Here is a 19,609-nt window from a genome sequence, read left to right as displayed (position 1 = left end):
ACTGCATCCAGCTACCTTCTGAACTCTTGACAGTTGAACAACTGCTCTTCCTGGAGTGACTGAGAGTCCCTTGATTCCATTTACTGGAGCTGTTCTTAAAGTAACAGTAAAATTCTGGCACTATTACAAGGTTATAATTAGGGCTGCTGCTGCTGCTGCTAAGTCACTTCAGGTGTGCCCGACTCTGTGCGACCCCATGGACTGCAGCCTACCAGGCTCCTCTAGGAGACCCCAAAATACCTAACCCTGATCTTAACCAAATATCCCCGCTTGTATGGATATTAGAGAAAATGCATGGAATAACACACTAGTGCAGATCATTTTAGACTGCTGGGCTTGGCTGAATGGAACCAAAACCTAACTGGGCCTAAACAGTTTGACCAGTTTATTACAGATCGATCCCTGAGTTGGGAAGATCCCCAGGAGAAGGGAAAGGCTACCCACTCCAATATTCTGGCCTGGAGAATTCCATGGACTGTATGGTCCATGGGGTGGCAAAGAGTCGGACACGACTGAGCAACTTTCACTTTGACTTTTTCACATCTGCTTGTTTCATCCCTCCATGATCAAATTCAAAGTTCAGATGTTATCATAAGAGAACAAGGTTATCTGGATGAGCACTCACAGGCCCGTAACGGGAAACAAAAACACAGAAACTGAAGGGGCCCTTCCCCCACGCCAGTGTCCAGCTGGTCCCTTCTGAGGCCTTTTCTGGCCAGGAGTGGCCCTGTGGCATGACCCACTGTCCTTGGATCTGTGCAAGCTCTGGCATGTCCTGCTCCCGGGCAGAGGAAGGTCAACAGGAAATGGGAAAGGTCTGGCACTAGACAGGCATCTTTTGGAAGAAAGACAAGGTTACAGCCCAAGTCACAGCCCATGAATTTATACAATGTAACCATGTCTCCATTTCAGTCTCCTCCTCCTCAGGGACTGATCGCTTATGAAGTCTCCTGACTACGACATTGGTCTAATCCAATCATAGCCCAGTCAGTCAATAGCTTATAGGCAGTCAATGTAAGACTTGACTGTTATAATCACAGTGGGATCTTATTTACAATGAACAGCATAAAAGCACAGACTGCAAGTCACCTGTAATAACGAAAACCTGGACACACAACAGGGAAATATCTAAGCAAATTTACTTCTTTCTTTTCCTTCAAAGGCATACCTCAGAGACAGTGCAAGTTTGGTTCCAGACACCATGACAAAGCAAATATCACAATAAAATGAGTCATACACTTTTGGTATCCCAGTACATATAAAAGTTATGTCAGGACTTCAGTGGTTAAGAATCCATCTTGCAATGCAAAAGACACTGGGTTCAATCCCTGGTCCAGAAAGATTCCACATGCTGAGAGGTAACTAAACTCATGTGCCGCAACTACTGAGCCCCTGCTCTGCAGCCCATGAGCTGCAGCTACTGAAGCCTGCGCGCCCTAAGGCCTGTGCCCTGCAACGAGAAGCCAAAGCAATGAGAAGCGTGTGCACTACGACTAGACTAGTCCCTGCCAGCTGCAGCTAGAGAAAGCCTGCACGCAGCAACAAAGATTCAGCACAGCCCCAAAAAAAATTTTTTGTCAGGCACAGAGGTTAACTTCTTAGACCCCAATAAGTCCTAGTTAGAGAAATAACGATGGGAAAAAGTATAAATATCAGAAAGACTCCCAGTTACCATTATATGCAGACAGGACTTTGAAGTCAATGGAAAAGCTATGAAGAAACAGAGTCCAGGGACTTCCCTGGTGGCCCAGTGTTTAGGACCCAGCCCTTTCACTGCGAGGATTCAATCCCTGGTTGGGGAACTGCGAGCCCATAAGCCTCACAGCTCAGCCGAAGACAAACAAAAACAAATAATGAAAGCACTTGAATTAAAGAACACAGAGGGATCGCAGGATTGCTTTCTACATCATATACTCCTGCTTCGCTTGTTTGCAATGATATTCATCACCCATGAAAACACAGACTGTGCCACCGCATGGCTGAGAGTGGACAGATGTGGTCAAGTTTTAACAGCATGGGGCATATAAATAAAATAAGGATACTAAGAGCAAGGTCAGCTGTAATGAGGCCCTAATCTCGGTGTCCCCAACTCCCAGGCCAGGTTCCATCTCCCTCTGTGGGCAGGCATGTCTCTCATTGAGACACGAAGGTCCCTGAGCAAGTCACTCAGCAGGAAGCCAGGCGAGGACCCGCACAGGATGTTAAGCAGACACTACAGAACAAAGTCCTGGTCTCCTCTCCCCCTCCTTGTTCCTGTTTTGGTAACCCCTGTTTTTCTACTTTTTACTTTTTTTCTAGGGGGGTGCTTTTTCGTGGCCTGATTTGAAGTAACAGACTGCATCCTTTGATCATAAAAATGCCAGACTAGGAACTGCTTCCGACCACTGTCCCCCACAAAGATATACTTCATGGAAGACTATTTTGGAAGATGTTAATAGAAATGGCATGAAAAAAGTGCTCTTAGGCAAGTAAGCCTGGGAGATGCTGTATAACCTCCTCTGGGGCGCGGCAGGGGGGGATCACAAAGTATATCGTATTTGCATATTAAAGGCACTTCTTCTGTAAAGAAAATAGTTTACCTTTATTTACAACCAAATGTTTCCCAGGTTTCTTTTCTGCACAATGCACAGGCACTCTGGGGACAATGTATGATTAAAAAACACTCCACAACCAACTTGTTAGATTCCGCACTTGGTCATCTAAAGGGAAGGTCGTCTGTACAACCTAAAAGGAAGGTCTCTAGAAGCTTCAGGACTGGCTGATACTCTCTCCGGATGGATGAGGAAGTTGCTCCTAATTATCTTCTTCCAGCAGACTCTGTGATTTTAGCTGGTCCTTTCTTATGCTCTCCAAGTTCAGCTCTCTGTATTTTCTTTTAAAAAAGCCACACTAAAACAAAGAGAGGGAAGACCAATTACAGGCCTAAGCCATCCCTGCTTTAGAAAACCATGTATCTTTTTGTTGCCAAATATCCCCAGTGCTCCTCTGCTTCTTCTGAATCTCCCCAGATGATCCAATCCTTCCAGACCCATCTTAAATACTGCCTTCCCACAAGCATTCTCTGTGTTCAGTCCCCAGTCAGAAGTGGTTTTCCACCTTCCTCTGAACCCCCACCCCACTTTCACCTTTTTAAGTTAACTAATTCTGCTAAGTACTATCTTTCAGCTGTACTAGATCTATTTATGTAAAAGAGAGAAAGAGATCAAGTACAGCCCCCCTACACATCAAGAAACTCACAATCTAGTGAGAAGAGAAACAATGACAACACAGTATAACCACTGCTTCTTGGAAGGGTTTCTAGAGGGCAGTTCAAGGGAAAAGCATAAAGGTCAGTTCAGAGGACTCAGGAATCTCTGGGCTGAGTTTTAAGGGAAGAGCGAGAGCAAATTATGAAGGAAAAGGACTTGGGGGGCGGATGTAGAGAGCCTCACTGCAAACACAGAGACACAAAGCTATTCAGTTCAGTGTGTTGAGAAAAAAAGCAAGGCTCGAGGGTGGAGAGAGTAGAGGCAGACATTAGATGCCTTGGATAAAAGTGAAAGAGTTTGAACATTAAATCGGGGGAAGGAAAGGAAAGGATTTAAATAGGAAAGGAACATCAGGTCCCTCAGTTCCCTTTTAGGAAAATATCTCTGTACTCCAATTCTTCAATGAGATCTTGATCTTTTTCAGACAGAAACTGTCTTGATTCATTTGCCTCAACAGGTGTGTGGCTAAAGGAAGAAGGAAACGGGGTCACAAGGCTAGGGTAGCTGCTCGAGGTCGGGGGGTGGCTCTCTAAGCAGAATTCTGCCCAACACCAGAAACTTCATGAACGTGGGGGGAACTGACCTTGACTAGGATGACTATAATCACGATCAAAACCAGAAGGCCCCCGACACTGCTTTTAATGATGAGAGACAGAGAATACGCCTCCTCATCTTTCAGGAGGATGACAGTGATCTGCAACAAAACAGAGATCACCCTGTAAGTCAGGTGAAGCAAAATGAGGTAAAAATTCCACATTATTTTAAGAAGCGAAACATGAGAACTTGGCAACATACCATGTATTGATCAAGACTGACAACAGTAAAGCAAAAAGCTAAACCTTTCCTGATGCAGTATTTAAAATTATCTAATGAGATTTCTGGTTTCTGGTTCCACATGTAAGGGGCTTGGAAGTCACCACTCCATGCTAAAAGGTGACCAGAGTGGAAAATCAACAACTTTTCTTGGATCCCTAAGAGAGGGGAGGACACCAGGCAAACCTGCTGCCACCAAGAACAGAGGGACAGACAGACAAACGGACACAGAGAGCAGAGGCTCACCACCGCCAGGGAAGGAAATCCTGAAGTGCAACGGCTGGACTGCTGCAAGCACAACAGTGATGACTGTGGGGCTACAAACTCCAGGGAGCCGCCCCTGGGTGAGGTGCACTCCAGGAGCTTGAGCAGGCGCCCAGTCAGTGCTGGAGAAAAACCCTGCATGCGCCGGCAGCGGGAACAGGAAAGGAATCACTTTGACATAAGCCAAAGAACTCTGATCTGAACAAGGACTGCGCTCAGGGAAAAACAGTTAACCCTAGCCTAACCTGCTGGATATAATGAGAGCCTAACTGTTCTGGGGGAAGGGAAGTGCCCAACTCAAGCCCACTCTAGCTATCCTGTCCCACAGAAACAGTGAGGAAGTTCACAGGCCAGAGGCCCAGGCTCATTAAAAGACTGAGCCCTAATCACAGAACCACAGAGCACCTCCCTTCCCCACACCTCACTACATTAATGAAGGTCTGTCTACAGAAGTTCCTTTCACCTGGTACAGCATTTGCAGCTATCAAAAGAAAATTATCGGGTATACCAAAAGGCAAAAAAACAAAATTTGAAAAGAGAGAGTAAGCACCAGAACCAGATACGGCAAGAATGTCGGAATTATCAGACTGGCAATTTAAAACCACCACGATGAATATGCTAAGGGCTCCAAAGGACAGAACAGACAGCACACAAGTACAAACAGCAGATGGGCAAAGTAAGCAGAGAGATGGAGACCCTAAGAAAGAACCCGAAAGAAATACTAGAGATGAACAGCTGCTGTGATAGGAACAAAGAATGCCTTCGATGTACTCATCAGTAGACCGGACATGGCTGAGCAAAGAATCTCTGAGCTAGGTAGAGCACCAGAATCTTCGAAAAACAAAGAGAACAAAAACTGGAGGTGGGGTGGGGGGAGGAGTAAACCAGAGGACAGGAAAGTGATCTGATGACCAAAATACTTTATACAAACTATTCTGGTCTCTTATCTAGCAGTCCGCCAGGAGACTGACCTTCTAGCTGTGTGTGTATGTGAGAGAGAGAGTCTGAACCAGGCACGGGTTCAATCCCTGGTGGGGGAACGAAGAGCCCGCATGCCATGTGCCGTGTGGACCAAAAAAAAAGAAAAAGAAAGAAAAGGGAAGTCACAGGAAGAAAAACTCCTTTTGCTACTGACCTCTTGGCTTCCTATTCTGTACTCTGCCACGTGAAAATGTACTGCTGGGAGAGGTGGCGACTTTGGGCCAGGCACAAGGGAAGGCATCGCCAGCACACAGTCAGGAAAGCCCAAGACTCGAAGCAGCCCGGCCGCTGACACCGGTCTGCCTCCACCCCCAGATAAACACAAGAGGCCTTTAAGGCACGTTAGTTTGTTTTTTTTGCAGCTGAAATGCACTTAAAACTTAGCTTCGGGTACTGAATTTTAAAAAAGGAAAATCATCATGGAGATTCTACAATAAAAGCACCAGTAAGTAAAGGGGGAACATTTATACATAAATAAATGACTTAAGAATGTGCATATAAGACACTGTTAACAGGAACTCTTTTGGGGAGGAGGGAATCCAGGGTGTGGGAGACAGGGAGTGAAGGAATAACTATTTTTCATTTGGGATCTTTGCATAAGACTTGGATTTTCTTGCCTTTTTTTTTTTTTTAATCTGTGCAATGATATAATGGGAACACTTCTCTTTCTTCCACATCATTTTCTGTATCAGACACACTCAAAAATAAACAAATGTTATTTCTGACATGTCTAGAGAACTGTGCCTTTCCCCTCCTCCAGGGAGGAAAGCAGAGGAGCTAATGTTGAGCAATCCACTCTCACCCTCTTGACACTCAGGCTTCACTAAAGAGCTCACAGATGGACCATTTCTGGCACTAGCAGCCGCCTAGGGCAAGTGTCAACAAGAGCGACAGCCCCGCAGGGGCATGGAGTCTTCAGCCCACAGATCACAAAGGTCAAAGGTCAGTCTGACTTGCAGTCACATGTAAAACCTCTGCAAAACGAATCCAAGGGTTCCAGGACTTAAGTTTAAGACTTATAAGAGAATTGTGCACTCTTGAGTATTGTAACCGTGGGACACTGTAACTAAACACTGGTATCACACACTAGCAAGCGAGTTAATACATATAAGAAAAAAAAATACTCAACTAGGAAATAAAAAAAAATTTTCAAATCAAAGTATATATAGATAGGTGTTGATTCCAGCCTAGTTATAACAACTGAGACTTCCTCTGCTTAGGCCTCTTATTCAGTTGCCTCATGTCAGAGACAGAAAAACTTAGGCAGAAGCTGAGTAACTCAAGGTCATGGAGACAGCTGGTTGCAGAGTCAAGAGCAGAGGTGGTAAGACTGAAACAGGAAGAGGGCAATAGCAAGTGCCTATTTGTACAAGGGTGCTAAAGCCAGGCACAGGCTTCCCAGGACAACACCCAGAAAATCAGAAAACAGCCAGGGATTACCTTAGTTCTGTGGTTCTCTGTGTTGAGCCCCTCATACAGAAATTTGTTGAAAGAGATTTCACCAAGGATCTGCAGCTCAGTCACATCTCTTAGTAACTATAAGATGGGGAAGAAGAAAAATGAAACATATTTTAGACATGGACCTACTACTTTTTTTTTTTTGAGTTAACTTTTTTTTTAATTGGCATATAGTTGATTTAAAATAGACTTCTAAAAAAAATGGACTTACAATTCCTGGACAGCATCATTCCTTGCGTTTCTGTTTTTTGGTCAAGGCATGTGGGATCTTAGTTCCCCGACCAGGGATCAAACCTATACCCCCTGCACTGGAGGGCAAAGTCTTAACCACTGGACTGCCAAGGAAACCGCCCCTCCCCTCTCATCTTTCCCTTTAAATGTGTTCCTTCTCCAGTATTCCTCAAGTCTAATGAATGGCCTCAGCAACCACTAAGTTTCCCAAGCCAGAAACCTAGTTAAAACTTAACTTCTTTTCCCTTACCCTTTACCTCACACCACACTCCCATCCCCAAGTCAGTTCTTGATGATTCTTTTTTTTTTTTCAGTCTCTCTTAACACCTGTCCCTTTTCCTCCATTCTCACTGCTACTTCTTCAGCTCAGATCCCATCATTCTCACCTGGATCATCACAAGATGTTAAACTTGACTTTAGTTCCTACTTTTGAATGAGTGATCAGGGGAAGTCTAGCTAAGAAGGTAACATGTGAATTAAATATAAGAAAAAAGCACACACATGAAGATCTAGGAGAAAAGCTGTCTCATGCAGAAGGAGCAGCAAGTACAAAGGTCCAGTGGCTAGAACAATATCAGCAAGCTGGAGTCTAAGAAGCAGGGAAGATGAAAGTATTAGGAGATGGAGGAGTAAGTGGAGACCAGATCATAGGATGCCTGGGACACCACTGAAAAAGACAAATTTTAGTCTAAGCGTATACAATTTTTTGTTTTTAAAGCCGATAAGTGGCATAGTGTTTGCTTTTAAAAAATAGCTGTTCCGTGAAGAATGTCTGTGAAGGACACAGCAAAAGCACAGGCAAGAAAAGCAGGGAGGCGGCTACTGCAGTGAATCCAGCAAGAGGTGGTGACCTGAACAACAGTGGAGACAGAGAGAAGTGAATAGATTTAGAATATATCTGGGGGTGGGGATGGGACAGAATGACAGAGTTTTGCTGCTGGAACAGATAAGGGGATGTAAGAAAAAGGAGTTCGGACTTCCGTGGTGGTCCAGTGGCTAAGACTCAGAGCTCCCAATGCAGGGAACATGGGTTGGATCCCTGGTCAGGGAAATAGATCCTGCAAGCCACAATTAAGACCTGGTGCAGCCAAATAAGTAAATAAATATTTTAAAAAAAATTTTTTTTAAGGAAAAGGAGTCGCCACAAGGAATTCCTAGAATTCCTTGTAAGTCAGCAGTGTAAGGGCATCCCAGATGGCTCAGAGGTAAAGAATCCGCCTGCCAATGCTGGAGCAGCAGCAGACGCGGGTTCCATCCCTGGTTCGTGAAGATCCCCTGGAGGAGGAAATGGCAACCCACTCCAGTATTCTTGTCAGGATAATCCCACGGACAGAGGAGCCTGGTGGGCTGCAGTCCGCCGGAATGCACAGTCGGACACCCCTGAGCACGCAAGCAACTCGTAAGTTACCCTAGTTAGTTACCCTGAGAGAGTGGGGAAGCAACAGGCTGGAGCAGAAGGTGGATCAACAGACCTGTTTTGGACACTTTATATTTGGAGATGCTATTAATATTATCGTTTCCTGGGAAGATGCCCGAGAAACGAGGATTAATCAAATCCTAAGTACCTGCTTTGGCTGATTCAAGGAGAGCTCTGCAGCCACGGTTACATTTTCTTTATCCGAGGTGACCTTACAGCTTACTGAATGCCATTCTTCCACAAGCTGAAAGAGGATGGGTGTTAATTAGCACGATCTGTTTATGGGGTGGAAAAGCTGGGAATTTTAACACTTAGCACGCAGACAACCTCAAGGTCGAGGAATAAAGGGTGTGAGCAGTTTCTGCCCTCATTTGGTTCCAGCAAAGCCGCAACCCTGGCAAACGTGAGCCGGTGAAGAGGCTAAGGGGCGCCTCAGGAACGTTCGGCTTGTGCTTTCAGGGGAAGTCTCGGCAAAGTACAATCCCGGCGTCTCACGGCACCTGCTTCAGGCCGTCCTCCCTCCCCCATGACCCCCTCTCTCCGGTCTTTGGGATGACTGCGCTCACCTGAACCAGGTCGCTCCCACAAACGCGCTCGAGAGCCTCAGTGCACACGGTGTGGGCCTGAAACGACAACCGTCTCAATCCATCCCCGCAACACAATGAAAAAGCCAAACCGCCATAGTTGCCCGCCCCCTCCCACTTCTCGCGAGATCCGTCATGATTGCGCGGACGGGCGGGCGCTAGGACCCGGCGGGCAGGCGCCTCCGCGTCTCGAGGAAGTCTCGCGGTGTTAGCATTTGAACTGCCTGGCGGGTGCAGGCCATGGCGGCGTCACTCCCGCTACCCGCGAGTGGGCTCTTCCGAACGTACGGGGCAGCCGGCGGCGGGAGGCCGCGGCGGCGGCCGGGCCTGGCAGCCGTACAGTGGTTCCCGCCGCAGGACCGGAAGCGTTTCTTCAGCAGCAGTAGCAGTGACGCCAGCAGTGGCGGCCCCTCGCAGTCTGTCGTCTCCGACGATCCTGACGATCCTGACGACCCCGACTTCCCCGGCAGCCCGGTGGGTCAGCGGCGGAGGCGCGCTGGCGCCCGACTCGCCAAGGGCCGGCCGAGTCAGATCGCGACCCCGAGACGCCTGAGGCTGCGATCGCGGTGCCCGCAGAAGTGCAGCACCCCCTGCGGCCCGCTAGGACCGCCGTCCTTTCCCAACGGCAACCCGGGCTCCCTGAGCCCGGACCTCAGTGTGTGCGGCCAGCCCAGGGACGGCGGCGAGCTGGGCACCAGTGCCTCCCTGTTCAGCTCTCTGGCCTCTCCCGGCCCCGGGTTCCCTGCGCCGGAAGACAGCATCTGTACCGATCCTTCCACCTTTCTGGATGCAGCTTCAGAAGCTCCGAGCAACTTCCACCTCCCAGAAGCCTCCCTGGACCAGGCACCCCTCCCCTGTTCCCAGGACGCAGCGACAGGAAGAGGCAGGTTCACCAGGTTGGTCCACCAAGCCCAGGCCAGCCTCAGGTCAGCTCTCTTTAGCTTTTTGGACCCAGGAAATCCTGAGGATTCCGAGCTTGGGACAGATGGGAAGAATTTGCAGGAGTTCTTCCATGACAGGGAACTGGTGGGGAGGAGGCTGGAGAGCCCAGGTTTATCAGGCAGGGGTAAGAAGAGGACCACAGACCAGGACTCTTGTCGAGAGATTGAGTCTCAAGAGTCTGTCCAGATAGAATACGAGGAGGCCCGTGGGTGCAAGGGCAGAATCGCATCTGGGAAAAGCAACGGGCCTGAGAGAACCAGGCTAAGCCGAAAAAGGAAGCATCAAGGGACAGCAGAAACCTCCCTCCTCCATCACTGCCAGGTTACAAAAGGCCAAAAGACGGAAGACGGTTCATGCGTCACCCAGGACCTGACTCGTTTACAGAATGCCTGCTCTTGGACCAAAACCAGAGCCTCCTTCACTTTCCACAAGAAGAAAATCGTGACAGCTGTGTCTGAAGTATGCAGCTGCAACACCCTGGCCGGTTCTCTGTCTGAGTCCCTCATGTCAGAATATTCACACCACCCTGTTCAGAACAGAACAAGCTGTGCTATGTCCCCCTGGCACTCCTCCTCTATGTATTTGCTAACCCCCTTAAAGACACAGCAGGTCACAGACAAAAAGACATCTGATGCAGAAAAGCTTTATGGGGAATGCAATCAGGTGGGCCCCATCCCCTTCAGCGACTACCTCTCCAAAGAAAAACTGGAATGCTGTGAGAAGATTGGAGAAGGGGTGTTTGGCGAAGTGTTTCAAACCGTTGCTAACCACACACCTGTAGCCCTAAAAATCATTGCTATCGAAGGACAGGACTTAGTCAATGGAGCTCACCAGAAAACTTTTGAGGAAATCCTGCCAGAAATTATCATCTCCAAAGAGCTGAGCCTCTTGTCTGATGAGGCATGCAACCGCACAGAAGGCTTCATTGGGCTGAACTCAGTACACTGCGTTCAAGGATCTTACCCTCCCTTGCTCCTCCAAGCCTGGGATCACTATCACTCAACCAAAGGGTCTGCAAACGACCGGCCTGACTTTTTCAGGGAAGACCAGCTCTTCATCGTGCTGGAATTTGAGTTTGGAGGGATCGACCTAGAGCAAATGAGAAAGAAGCTGTCCTCCATTGCCACTGCCAAGAGCATTCTGCACCAGATCACCGCCTCCCTTGCCGTGGCTGAGGCCTCACTGCACTTTGAGCACCGAGACTTGCACTGGGGGAATGTGCTCTTAAAGAAGACCAGCCTCAAAGAGCTCCACTACACCCTCAATGGAGAGACGAGCTCCATCCCCACCCGAGGGCTGCAAGTCAACATCATCGACTACACCCTGTCCCGCTTGGAGCGGGATGGGATTGTGGTTTTCTGTGACATCTCCAGGGACGAGGACCTGTTTATGGGACAAGGCGACTACCAGTTTGAGATCTACAGGCTGATGAGGAAAGAAAACAACAACTGCTGGGGTGAATATCACCCATATAACAACGTGCTCTGGCTACATTACCTCACAGATAAGATCCTGAATCACATGACCTTCAAGTCCAAACATAACACCCCCGCCTTGAAGCGAATGAAGAAACAGATCCAGCATTTCTATCAGACTATGCTGAACTTCAGCTCTGCCACGGACCTGCTCTGCCAGCACAGTCTGTTTAAGTAAGCCGGGGGTACTGACCACCCCCAAAGGAGAGGGCGTGGAACTGGAAGCCCCTGATGCTGTTTTTAACCTCTGTCCCCACAGCAGGGTGGGATTCCTGCTCTTACAAGTTTCCAATCAGCTGTTTAAATAAGAATTTTTTTCCAAGTGGAAACGGACATGTTTAAACTTAACAAATATTCTTTGAAAATAAACTATATGTGAGAACACCATTTACAACTGAAAAGCCCTTTTTCTGTCAGCAGACTTCATTTTGTAAATTCCTTTCCACAGTTTCCTTTTTGAACCTTGACACTTTATGTAGCCTGAACAGAAAAGAAGAAAATCAGGAACACCCAAGGCCTCAGCTGTCACACTGCTAAGAGCCTGTTCCTGTAGGTGTCATAAGGCTGGCTTTGGGAACCACACTACAGATGAGTCAACTAAGAGCAAAGAGGCTGTACCACAGCAGAGTCCCAGGCGTACAGACTGGGAGACAGGAAAAGCAGAAGGTAGACAATTTATAGGAAGAAGTGCCACATGTTTATCAATCTCATTTGCCAATCACAGAGAAGCAGAATTTATCCATGATTTTCAAAGGGAAAATAAATGTCTCTGTGGCTACTAAAAAGGTTGAATTTTGCTTACTTTTTTCATCAAGGGAAGAAAAATTGAAATGTCAGTTTGGGCTGAGTAGTTAATATTCCTTACAAATATGACTTGGGTAATTTACTCCTAAAATGCGTTCCCAGGTTAACTCATCTTTTTTCTACTCCTTTTTCTAGAGTTCTAGTTTTTATACCTTTGAGAATCCATAGCCACTCTGGAAAGAGATGTGATCATGATACAGAACCGCCTCTATGTACCTGAGTCTTGGTCAGGTTCGTCACTGTTAGGAACTGGAAACCTTGTAATTTAACTGGAACACAAATTTGCAGCTGGAACTCAGCTCCAAAGAGGTTCTCCCCATGTATCTACAAGATAAAATCCAAGCGGAAAGTCACGGCTGGTGTTGTTTTGCCACCTGTTGGCTTTGCGATGATAAGTAGAGCACTTACGTTGAAGAGGAACTCTTTGTGGTGGGAAGACCCCTGGCTTGTGTTCATGTACATCACTGAGGGTCTGCAGTTGAGAGGACATGGGTTAGGCCTCAGGGCCCCTTTCTCATTTTAAATAAACCTCAGTGCTATCAATTGGACACAGTGAGAGGGCCCTTAATTCTTAAGAGAGATCAAAGTTGAACAGCAAAATGTTGAGCAGTGGTGGGGCAGTTGGGATCAGGTTAGAATATTTGAATTCAGTCCCTTCAGGCTGGTTCTGTATCTGATTATCATTCCTCAGGGTGGCCTTACTTTTTCTCTTCCTTTCTTCCTAATCCCTTAAGTCCTCTCTTCCCTTCTTAGCATCCCATCAGTTCCCTTTGGTATCAAAACCTGTTGGCACTGTTCCTCCTTTGATTACAGCCACAGGGTTTCTAGGACCTAACAGTTAATGCCCTAGAGATCAGTGGGAGCCTGGATTCTAAGCAGCCTCTTCTCAGGGAAAGGCAATGCCCACATCCACCCTGACCACTAGACCCACCCCTGAAGCTGTCCCGCAGGTATGGGGCCCCCCCGGAAGTACTTACTTGGGAAGAACCGCAATGAAGGCGTGTTTGATTTGAAGGCTGTGAGTTTTATTGACCAAAGACCTTCTTTCATTGGAACTAGAAAATAAGAGTGTCAATTTATAGCACCCCTGCTTTGTACACATGGCTGCTTCTTACCTTGGCTTCCCAGGATCACTGGGGGTCAGATGGAAAAGACTCTTGGAGATAAACAGAGTGCAGAAGACTCTGCACTGGAAGACCAGACTTGGAGAAACACTGATTTTAAAAGGGTTTCTCCAGGACTTCTCTGCCAGTCCAGTGGTTAAGACTCCACGCTCCCAATGCAGGGGGCACGGGTTCAATTCCTGGTCAGGGAACTAGAATCCTGCATGTTGCACGGTGTGACAAAAAAGACAAGAGTTCCTCAGCCTTGACAATATTGACATTTAGGGCCAGGAAAGTCTTCATGAGTGGCTGTCCTGTATATTGTAGGATGTTAACATCCAGGTCTCTACCCACTAGATGTCAATAACACCCCCACCAAAGTCATGCCAATCAAAAATGTCTTCAGGCGTTGCCACTGGGAGTAGAATCAGCCCTGTTTGAGAACTTTACTGACTGTGTACCCCACCCTACCCCAAACATAGAGGTTAGCTGCATCTCTGAGGTTAGATGAACCAAAATGAGCTCTCCAGTGCAAAACTCAGTCTACCAGACTATACCATAGTTTTACTTTGTCAATAAAGGAACATTTTAAATATCTCTGATAACAAGGGAAAGCCAGATCACTGCAGGGACACAGGTGCCTTCCTGGGGCTCCCCGAGGCTTCCCTTCTGGGGCAGTGAGGAGTCATAGCTCTGACGCACATGCGTGGGAGGGAGCTTTTTTGAAGGACCACAGCCCAGGCTCCCTTGACCCAGGCATGACTTACTTGGTGACCATCACAGTGATGTTGGCTGTCCTGTTTGGAAAGGCACTTTCCTCCAGCTGCCAAACTAACGAAAAGTTTGCCTAGTTAAACAAAAAAAAGGTGGATTGATTCCCGTGTATACCACTCACAATCCTACTAACTAAACAGACCTGGAAAATGTAATTCAGTACTCCATGCTTCTGTAGCACAGGATGCTTCAAGGTCCCGTTATTCCACGTAATACAGTGTCAAGATGTGGTGAGCAGGGCAGACAGCATTATTCCCCTTTTACAGCCAAGGAAGCCGCTCGAGAGGTCTCCCGCAGCACAGAGATCATCAGTGGCAGGTCAAGGACTCCCCTCAGGGCTAATAGCCTTCCAGACCACCCCCAGCTTTGCTCTGGATACAGGGGTGAGCCAACCTTGTCTCTGTGACTGTACCCTCACCTCCACCACTCCCTACTTCCAGAGCACACTGGGCAGCTTTACGCTCTGTTACAGATGACGGTATAGTTGAGGAAAGTGTGGAAACTGCAACTGGGAGATTCTAATGAGCCTGGGAAGTAGAAAACACCAACCCTAGGGTAGTGAGAAGAGTCAGCTAATCAAAACGGACTCACAGGACTTCCCTGGTGGTCCAGTGGCTAAGAAGCTGAGCTCCCAACGCAGGGGGCCGGGATTCCATCCCTGGTCAGGGAACTAGATCCCACGTGCCGCAACTAAAAGATCCTGCATGCCACAACTAAGACCCAGAGCAGCCAAATAAATAGAAAAAAACAAAAAAAAACTCACGGATGACCTCTTGAGGATGGGGTGACCAATCTTGCACTTCATGACCAGAAGAGAAGCAATTGGCTTAGGGTCACCACACTGAATGTCTGGAGAAGGAGGCTGTTAACACAAAAGATGTGGTTTTGAAAAGGCGAAAAAAAAAAAAGTTCAGTCTCCTCACAACAACATGCCAGACACCCTGCCAGAAGCTGGAGATGCAAATAAACCAGTCTTTGTCCTCGTCTCCTTCACAAGTTGGGCAGAAGGGCTCAGTACTAGATGGTTGAAGAAACACAAGGCCTCAGGGGGCGTTCTGTGAGAGCGGCACAGAAACAAGCAGTGAAGAAAGATGAGGTCCAACCAGGAGGAATCAGTCTTCCTGAGGAGGGAGGCGTTTGAACTGCACCTTGGACCAATGGAAGGCCCCCTGCATTGCCACGCAGCCTTTTTCAGACATGGTTCCTCATCTGGACCACTGGATATGGAAAATGACCGAGTGGCCACTGTTTTCTTAATTCTCCCAAGGATGGTGGGTCTAGTTCCATTCTAGGTGCTTAGGAGATCGTGGCATGTAATGGGTGCTGTCCTAGCTCAAACAGCCTCAGACCACCAGGGACACACCCATAATAAGACAGAGCCAGGTTTGTTGACTCATTAGAGTGAGGAAAACTGCACTGTGGTGTATCTCACCAAACAAAGGAAAAGATAGTTATTAAAGGATTCTGGGGAAAGAATTTGGGGAAATATAAACAAAGCAGTGTTTTACAGGCTCTTCACTCATGGTCCAGTGGTTAAGCTTCGCCTTCCAATGCAGGGGGTGCAGGTTTGATCCCTGGTCAGGGAGCCAAGATCCCACATCCCTTGCAACCAAACAACCAAAACATAAAACAGAAGCAATATTGTAACAAATTCCATAAAGACTTTAAAAATGGTCCACGTGAAAAAAAAGAAAATCCTTAAAAAAAAAAGCCAGGGCTATGTGTAAAAGGTCTACTCAACATCAATTCTGGGCTGCAAAGTGGACCCAAAGACCCACTTTCTTGGAAACTATTCAGATGAATGTGAAAAGCTGTGTGGAGAAACATTTTATCTGAAGTTTCAAGTTTCAGATGGAAAATGAGAATGCTTCTCTTTGTCAAAACAGTTTAGATTCTCCAGGCAACAGTAAGATGGTTTCATAATTATAGATATAACTTCAAACAGCAAAGTTTCTGATTGCCTATGATTTTAGAGAGCAAAATTTCTGTGTTACAATATTTACAGCTGCTGGGTGTCCTTGGGAGAAATACTGTTTTCTGGTATCTTACAGCTGGCTTTGAGTCTGTGCTCCCAGGCTGATGAAAGGCAGAGCAGACTTTTACTTTCCAGTCAAGCTAATTTATTATAGATTATTTCTCTCTCAGAACTCTAGGTTAGAAAGGCTGTAGGCAGAAGGAGTGATTGGGTGGCAAAATAGCACCATTGATGTTTAAGGCAGAAAATGATATGACTGGATCCCTGGCTTATTGTTGGATTAGAGGGGATTTGTCTAGTTAATAATCATTTATTGGATGGACGAGGATGAGGCAGGAGGCAGAGTTAGGAGGTTTCCATAACCAAGCAGAGAGGCAGGAAGGGAAAGTCATGAGCCATGTGGTTCCAAAACTGCTGTCATAGTTACCTTCTGGATCCTCTTAAACTGCAGGTTTCTGGGGAAATTCACAGCCATGCTCGTCATGTAGGAATCTTCCCCAGAGTTAGTCAGGCTAATGTTCATGGTCAGCTCCTTTGTGAGGCCCACCACCAATTCCTGCCTGCACAGGGTAGGCAAAGAGATAAATGTTACCAGTTTATTTAATCTGTGAAAACCTCTGTGCGATGCAACAGCACCTTCTTAACTTCTTAGATAATATTGCCTAAAGGATACATTTAGCCTAGATCTTCTTCCCCCCAACAGAAGCAAGCACCTGGACTATCATACCCACCTCCGTTGCTGTGTGACATGACCATTTATTTAGTGTTTGCCGTGTGTTGGGGACTGTGTTAAATGTTTCACACTCTCTGCTAATCCTGGTGATAACTCTGTGAAATTGCATGGTTACTTTCTGTGCTGCAGTGAAGGGAACAGAAGCCAGGGGAGGCTCGCTCACTTGCCTGAGGTCCCACAGCCCCGAAAGAGAGTTGGGAGAATCAGATCTAAATCCTCTTTCTACCACCAACTCACTGTGACCCCAGGCAACGTACTTTGAGACACAAATTCATTCATTTCACATACATTTACGGGGGACTTTGGCCAGACACCCCACCCAACGCAGGAGAAACCGTGCAGGGGACAGACGCTGCCTCCACCCCTGCCTTGGCCTGAGCTTTCACACCACAAAACCACCCCAGCCCTTGCAGATTACAGGCTATGAGTTAAGACATGAGTCTGTTCAGCATGGAGAAGAGAAGATGTGGGGACGGGTGAGGGCTCCCTTCACACTGAGGCCCCGTGGGGTCCCGGAGTGCACAACCACTCTCAGTAATTAAGACCCACAGGGAAACACATTGACAACACGAAGAAAACTTCCTAACCATCTGAAAGGTCTTAAAATAGAATGTGCTGCTCTGGGGAGTAATGTGACCCGTGTCTTATTGAGTCATTTTTGTTTTTTATCACAGCTGAGAGGAGGATAGTGGGCAGTGACAGAGCCTGTGTGGGGATCCGTCTGGGAGATGACACAGGCCTGAAATAAGACAGCAGCAGAGGCGATGGGCTAGTGTGCTGCGGTTCATGGGGTCGCAAAGAGTTGGACACGGCTGAGCAACTGAACTAACTAACGAAGTGGTGATGGGGAGGGCGATAAGGCCATGCTTACAAGCAGAGCGCAAAAGAGACAGGAGCTGGGGACTCCTCTGCCAGTTCAGTGGTTAAGGCTCAGTGCTTCCAGGGCAGAGGGTGTTGGTTCGATCCCTGATCAGGGAACTAGATCCTACATGCCATGAGCATGGCCCAAAACTAAAAAACTCTTTTTAAAAAAAGAGAGTGGAGGATGTGTCCTGAGTTTCTGTTTCAGAGTTTCCAGCTTGGATGACCCAGTGGGGCTAGTTGTGATGGAGAGAGCACAGCGGGAGACCAGAGGGTGGAAACTGGCCAGATGAGTTCAGTCTGGGACATGATGAGAAGCGCTCAGAGGACAGGAAGGCAGGGACATTGAAATGTCAGTTGGGTGTCCTGTCTCAGAGCCCAACAGAGAGATCTGAGAGTCACTGGAATATGTACCAGGGATTCTTAACTCGAGGTCCAGGGACAGTTTCAGAGTCCCCTGAATGTAAACGCTTCATGTTTGCAAGTGTGATCTTCTAAAAACAAGTGTCTGTAGTTTACCTTAGATTCTTCAGGAGATTCACGTCCACAAAAAAGGTCAAACTACTGAAGCATTTGGAGGCTAAGGATTAGGCTCAATACTTTGGAAAAAAGGCGAGACTGCCAGCTGTGGACACTAGGGGGTGATGTAGGGCCAGCTGTTTCACAGTCTATTCCACAAGGACTTGGCTGGGCTTTAGGGGCTGTAATGAATTCCCTGTTAGAAACAAGTCTTCCTGTTAGGCTGGATTCCAAAGCACTCAGAAGCCTTGACTTGGCTCCTCCATGACTGAGACGGGCAGAGCTAAGCTATCCGCATCTGAAACACAAGTCCTGCAAATGTCTGTGAAAAGGTTTCTCAGGACTCAGAACAGAGCTGCTCTTCAGAGATGCCAACTCAGCCAACCGGCCATCAGTGCCATGTTCTGCTCACAGCACTAGGTGTCGGGGGAAGGAGCATCCTAAGACCACCACATGTCCAAAACCAAACTCATGCAGCCCATTCCAGTATTCATGCCTGGGAAATCCCATGGATGGAGGAACCTGGCGGGCTACAGTCCATGGGGTTGCAAAAGAATCAGACACGACTTAGCGACTAAACAACAACAAATCATAAGAACAACAGAAACGATAGACAATTACAAGGGAAATGGGAAGGAAATCCAAAAAAGAGGAGATACATGTATAGGTATATCTGAGTCACTTTGCTGTACAGTAGAAATTAATACAACAATATATAGAAACTACACTCCAATAAAAATCAATTTAAAAAAATTACCAAGCTCATGACCTCTCCTCCCCACCTTGCCTTCCAGACCCATTCTTCCAAAAGCTTTCCCAGTTCAGTTCTTGGCATCTGCATCATTCTAGAATTCAGTGTGGTCCAACAGAACTTCTGAAGTAATGGAAATGACCTATTATATATCTGTGCTGCTCAAAACCACTAGCCATATGTGGGCACTGAGCACGTGAGATGTGCCTAGGGCAACTAAGGAACTAAAATCTTTAATTTTAATTCATTTCAATTTAAATAACTACATGTGACCAGAGGCTATTGTGTTGGACAGCACAGTTCTGGATGCTTGGGCTGGAACCCTGAAAGACTTCTTAGACCCCTCTCTCTCACTCCCCACATCCAATCTGTCATCCAATCCTGCGGGCTCTAACTTCAAAACCTAAGCACCTTCATGGCTACCACTCTGGCCCAAGTCATATCACTTCTCACCCGAGTTATCACAATAGCTCCCTACTGTCGCCCCGCCTCCACCTCTGCTCCTACAGTCTATTCTCAACACAGCAGCAAGAATGATCCTATCAGGACCTCCCTGGTGGTCCAGTGGTTAAGAATCCACCTTCCAATGCAGGTGACGTGGGTTTGACCCCTAGTCAAGGAACTAAGATCCCACATGGTGCAGGGGAACTAGAGAGCCCTAGCGCACCAATAAAGA

General features: G+C 47.2%; 2 protein-coding genes across 2 annotated transcripts in view; one reads left to right on the top strand and one right to left on the bottom strand.

The window, feature by feature from the left end:
- Positions 1–2,560: 2,560 nt before the first annotated feature.
- Positions 2,561–19,609, bottom strand: part of ITGAE (integrin subunit alpha E) — a 60,647-nt gene continuing 43,598 nt past the window's right edge. The window contains exons 21-31 of the mRNA XM_006079695.4: positions 16,497–16,629; positions 14,858–14,956; positions 14,088–14,167; positions 13,195–13,272; positions 12,626–12,689; positions 12,434–12,541; positions 8,979–9,035; positions 8,561–8,656; positions 6,747–6,842; positions 3,832–3,942; positions 2,561–2,889 (exon numbers count right to left, since the gene is read on the bottom strand). Of these exons, the coding sequence (XP_006079757.1) occupies positions 2,794–2,889; positions 3,832–3,942; positions 6,747–6,842; positions 8,561–8,656; positions 8,979–9,035; positions 12,434–12,541; positions 12,626–12,689; positions 13,195–13,272; positions 14,088–14,167; positions 14,858–14,956; positions 16,497–16,629 (1,018 nt within the window). The 3' untranslated portion in view covers positions 2,561–2,793. The remainder of the gene's footprint in view (positions 2,890–3,831; positions 3,943–6,746; positions 6,843–8,560; positions 8,657–8,978; positions 9,036–12,433; positions 12,542–12,625; positions 12,690–13,194; positions 13,273–14,087; positions 14,168–14,857; positions 14,957–16,496; positions 16,630–19,609) is intronic.
- Positions 8,960–12,198, top strand: HASPIN (histone H3 associated protein kinase). The gene has a single exon (XM_006079694.3). It carries the CDS (start codon positions 9,237–9,239, stop codon positions 11,589–11,591), a length of 2,355 nt encoding a protein of 784 aa, XP_006079756.1. The 5' UTR covers positions 8,960–9,236; the 3' UTR covers positions 11,592–12,198.

The sequence above is a fragment of the Bubalus bubalis genome, chromosome 3 (assembly GCF_019923935.1).
Source record: "Bubalus bubalis isolate 160015118507 breed Murrah chromosome 3, NDDB_SH_1, whole genome shotgun sequence".
Lineage (NCBI taxonomy): Eukaryota > Metazoa > Chordata > Mammalia > Artiodactyla > Bovidae > Bubalus > Bubalus bubalis.
This window is presented reverse-complemented; position numbering and strand designations above follow the sequence as displayed.